A 4,713-nucleotide genomic window follows, 5' to 3' on the forward strand; every position below is an offset into this window, starting at 1 on the left:
TGTTGAGAAAAGAAATTATAGGCACAAAACTTTGCTTTGACGTATATAAAAGAATCAACCTATCTTTTATTTTTATTCATCTATATATCAACCAGATTTGACTTGGAAAACAGTCTATTGTTGTTTTAACTTCGTCTACAAGAACAAAGGGGTCTCTCAATGCTTTGAAAAAAAAATCAAAAGAATCAAAATCGCAACATAAGCATTCATGATAAAGCAAAATGACAAAAATATAATAAATGTGGAAAAGAAAATTAATGGAAATCTGAACATAAATTCTATGAATTATTAAGGTTAATTAACATAAAATTAAAGTTATAAATACAACCCTAACAAAACATTTTTTTTTTCAAATTAAACCTAATCATTTACTTGCCTATACATCAGTCTATTTGTGCCCCTTCTTGAAGGGTCAATGGTCACTAATTTGTAGCTTTACTTCCATTCCCCCTTTCATTACATATTCATCTTTAATTCCCATTCTCTAATCATCATCGATATATAACTTTTAATAAATGAAATACAAGTATTTATAGCAACATTGTTAGGGATTTTTAAACTAATAATGTTACAGGAAAAATGTAATCGTTTATCATTTTCGACCTCCTCTAACTCCTTCAACTTATTACAATTGCTTCTCTTCATAACTTTAAGCTTTTTTATTATTTTGAATAATCAATTTCACTCAAAATACTCAAAAAGCTCAAGAGATCCAACTTGTCTTAATTTGGTTTATAAACATGGGAAGAAAAAACCAGTGAGAGTCATTCTTTTTTATTCAAAATTCTGCTTATATGTGTTGAGATTCTAGTTTTGCTTGTCTTCTCTACCTAAATGAACCTTCGTAACTTGGTGTCCAGAAACCAGTGGCTGTCCCATTTGCAACTGGAAACGTACTCGAAACTGGCACCAGGCAAAGTCCTAGGCTCCTTAGATCTTGTTTGTGTGCTTCCGCGTTTTTCACCTTTTGATCGTGATCAATCTATGAAAGAGAAATAAGAGTGTGAATGTAACTTCAAAGAAATTTAAGCATTTTATGAAGTAAAATTACAAAAAGCAGTCAATATTACATCTATATATGTTTTTTTGAATCTTAAAAAAGTGTATGTTTAAGAAGAATATAACACCGTACCTGTTGCAGTTGCTTTGTAGCTCCATTCTTTATGTAGGGTGCACTTAGAATCTGAAAACACCAAGAAAATTAAATTACGCAACATGAGTTAAGACAATAAAGTCAACTTTTTTATTCTAATCGTTTTCAGCTATGATATTATACAATATCAATAGAACTTACGTTAACTTGATCATGCAGAACCTTGATGTAGTCAATGGCTTCATGGAGCACAGATGCAGTATCCGTCTGTACATTACGATTAGTTTGAATAAATTCTTGAACAAAAGTTGGAATCTTTTTTAATAGAAAGTAATAAACTACAACCAAAAAAAGAGTGAAAAGATTACAAGAATACCTTTCCAAAAGGTGAAACTAATTGCTGAAGGGCAGTGATTCGATCTCCTAGTTTCTCTTTTCGAACCTGACAGCCATTCAAATTTATAAATTAAGGTTCTTGCTAAAACGTATTGAGTTAAATTTAGGATCATGAACTGAGTTGTTAATGAATAATACATAGTTATTATTAATTAATTTCTGTGAAACATATAAAGAAAAAGTAACAGTATACCTTAAAGGTTGGCAAGGGTGATGGTGTTTCAAGGCGAGGTCGCTTTAATGGAAGCTCACCTGAACATTTTTTTGCTGACGAACCCATGTCCCGGATTTCTTGATGATTACGCTAAAATTTAAAGAAAATAAAGATCATTATTTACTTCTGCCAGAAACCCTAATTTTTCTAGATACAAAAACACCCTAACTAGAAGAAATATACATGATTTTTTGTACCCAAAAATCCTTTTCTTACTTTACCTTTATAATGAGATTAGGGCGACTTTCTTTTTCTTTATATGACGATGGGAGAAATTGAGACGACAATGAAGAGAAATAACTTGAAATATTATCGTCTAAAGTGGACCCCGAAGCATTCCAGAAAGGCGTGTTATTGGTTAAGTGCAAGTTACCAGGAACATGTTGTTTTGGAATGAAGTTCAAATCGTTTGAATTCGGTTGAAAGGTATACGGCGGTTGTTGGTGTAGTTGTTGCAGTGGCGGCGGCGGTGGTGGTGGTGGGGAGTTATTATCCAAGAAAGAAGGGTAAGCTTCATACGAAGTTGAACTAACGGGGAAGGTGGTGGTGCAGTTAAATGATTGTTGTTGGTCCATGGTGAAATCTTGATGTTGATCAGCTTCTGTCACCGCCGTTGAATCGTCATGATCACCGCTAGTTGGAAAGGTGTTCAGCTCTTCTTGTACCTTCCTGCAACATGACAAGAAGAAGATTTAAAATTTGACAGAATATGATGATATAAATATATAATATATATGGAACATGATTGATCAAAATCTGGATCTTCTTTTTTCATGTGATTACAAAGAAATAAGCACCAAAAAACAAACAACTTGTGTAGTATGTATGGACCATTTGATTGAGTGGGAGTTAAGGTCGAATCAATAGGTGGAAAAGGGAAAATAGAAAGAAAAAAAATGATTTTTTTTTTTTTTGTATAAAGTTATGATCAAGTTACACAAAAAGGGACCAAGTGAAGCCACAAATCTTACAACAAATTCTGATTCCAATGATCAGTGGTTGTGGCTGGCGGAGAACTAGAAAAGGTGGTGGCCATAAACTGGAGAGCAGAATCCGGCGACATGATGCCACTGGGTTTTTGAATATCATGGAAGATCATCGAGCCATCTGAAGACTTATTGTCACTTGATTTTGGTTTCATATCCATGATCAGATCTCTTGACAAGAAGGGTCCGAAGTTATCCATGTCTGATAAAACCGATGAACACCATGAGCGGCTGAAGTTAGATCTTGGTGACATCCACCAGCTTCCACTGCATACGGTTGCCTGAAAATCTTCTGCCATGTGCCTTTCAAATTGTTACTTAAAACTTAAACTTTTACAATAAGAGCATAGACTTGTGTTATATATATAGTCATATAGTGGTATATATGCAAAAACACAAAGATTGATGACCTAAATCTTGTGGATTGAAATATATGGGGTTGACATTTTCTGAAGACAATATTTTCCACATTAGTCAAACGAGTAGGGCATTTTTTGGGATTATTATATTCCTTAACTTTTTCCTAATTAAACAAGGTTTTAGTGTAATTTAGTTTTAGACACGTTATTTATTTATTTATTTATTTATTTATTTATTTATTTATTTATTATTATTATTATTTAATTTTAGACCTATTATATTTATGTAAGTTATTATTATTATTATCATTATTATTATTATTATACAATAATAATAAGTTTACATAAATAAACTATTAACCGTCTAAAACTAAATTACATTTATAGTTTAAACATATTTCAATGTGATGGTTTAGGTTAATTTAACATGATAAAGATATCTCTAATTAATGTTTTGTTTTATTTCAAGATAAAAATAAAAGTCCTTTTAAATTGAAATATAATTAATTTTTTATTCATCTTTTGTTTAACTTTTAGTATATATTTAAAAAATATAATCATCGTTTGAATTCATCTTTTAACTTTAAATAAATAAATTAAAAAAAAATTATTTTTTAAATAAATAAATTACACATATTGGTGCTTAGTTTTTTTTAAATAAATAAATTAAAAAAAAAAAAAAAAAAAACGCACACACTACTTTGAATTCATCTTTTAACTTATTTTTTATTTTCATCATTTACTTATGTCTTTTAGAAAGAAACATTTTTTTAACGGCGAAAACATTTTATTTAGTAAGCGAATATAAATATAAATTGTTTAATCTAAATGCATACGTCACAATGTTTTTTAAAAGAAAGAATAATTGACCTTTTGTATTTGGTTAATCCTACGGCTCATAGCTGCCAAGATTTAACGGAATTTCAGGGGTCTTGTGGGTTCCACCTTCAAGGTAGTTACGGTTCTGGAGCGGATAAGATTTAGAGTAAATTACACAAATAATACATGTATATCTTTAAGTCTTTGACTTAATTTTCTTATAACTCGGATTTTCCTTAGGTTGGACTCGACGGTGTACCATAAACCGCAAATAGCAGTGGCCGCAACCGCATTCAGGAACATCAAATCATAGTTACAGTTTAGGATGAAAGGTTAGAGCACACGGTATGGGGCTTCTCGTTCTCGTTATTGCCGACGTGGACATGCCTTGACGGCGTGGTAACGGGGAACACCGCCCCCCCTTCTCGTTTCTTCTCGTTGTGGCATGCATCGTTGTGACGAGAACGAGCCAAAATGCCATTTTCCACCAATAAGATTTCTTTCTTTTTTCTATCTCTCTCTTTCTCTCTATTTCTTAACACACGTTATAACACTGAACACCATTTCCTATCTAAATGGTGTGGTGTTAAAGGTGATGTGTCAAGGTGAGGTGACAATTTTTTGGTGTCATAACACTCACCCATACCCAATGCTCTTACGAGGTGTTGTAGTGTTGTAGCCCTTCCCTCTTCTTTTTTTCTTGTGATTGGCTAGCATATAAAAATGTAATTTATATTTTATTTTTTGAATTTTTTTGAATTTTCAACGATAAAAAAGAGAAGAATTAATATTTTGTTTTTTTTTTGAAAAAAAAAAGTAACCAATGGTTATATTATTTAAATTTTA

General features: G+C 31.5%; 1 protein-coding gene across 1 annotated transcript; it reads right to left on the bottom strand.

The window, feature by feature from the left end:
• Nucleotides 1-276: 276 nt before the first annotated feature.
• On the bottom strand, nucleotides 277-3,083 carry LOC145107240 (transcription factor bHLH112-like). Its single transcript, XM_079044085.1, has 7 exons — nucleotides 2,675-3,083; nucleotides 1,925-2,372; nucleotides 1,683-1,793; nucleotides 1,470-1,535; nucleotides 1,295-1,360; nucleotides 1,133-1,183; nucleotides 277-982 (listed from the first exon to the last, which is right to left on the bottom strand). Exons 1-7 carry the CDS (start codon nucleotides 2,986-2,988, stop codon nucleotides 827-829), a joined length of 1,212 nt encoding a protein of 403 aa, XP_078900211.1. The 5' UTR covers nucleotides 2,989-3,083; the 3' UTR covers nucleotides 277-826.
• Nucleotides 3,084-4,713: the final 1,630 nt, after the last annotated feature.

Source organism: Lactuca virosa, chromosome 4, assembly GCF_052849685.1.
Source record: "Lactuca virosa cultivar CGN04683 chromosome 4, Lactuca_virosa_CGN04683_v6, whole genome shotgun sequence".
In the NCBI taxonomy this organism is placed as follows: domain Eukaryota; kingdom Viridiplantae; phylum Streptophyta; class Magnoliopsida; order Asterales; family Asteraceae; genus Lactuca; species Lactuca virosa.

Bases quoted from the DNA above. Each gene is read 5' to 3' on its own strand.
- LOC145107240 (XM_079044085.1), bottom strand. From the start codon at position 2,988: ATGGCAGAAGATTTTCAGGCAACCGTATGCAGTGGAAGCTGGTGGATG. The intron at 2,373-2,674 runs GTAAGATTTGTG...GTCATGTTGCAG, and splicing joins CATTGGAATCAGAATTTGTT to GAAGGTACAAGAAGAGCTGA. The intron at 1,361-1,469 runs GTATTCTTGTAA...CGTAATGTACAG, and splicing joins TAGTTTCACCTTTTGGAAAG to ACGGATACTGCATCTGTGCT.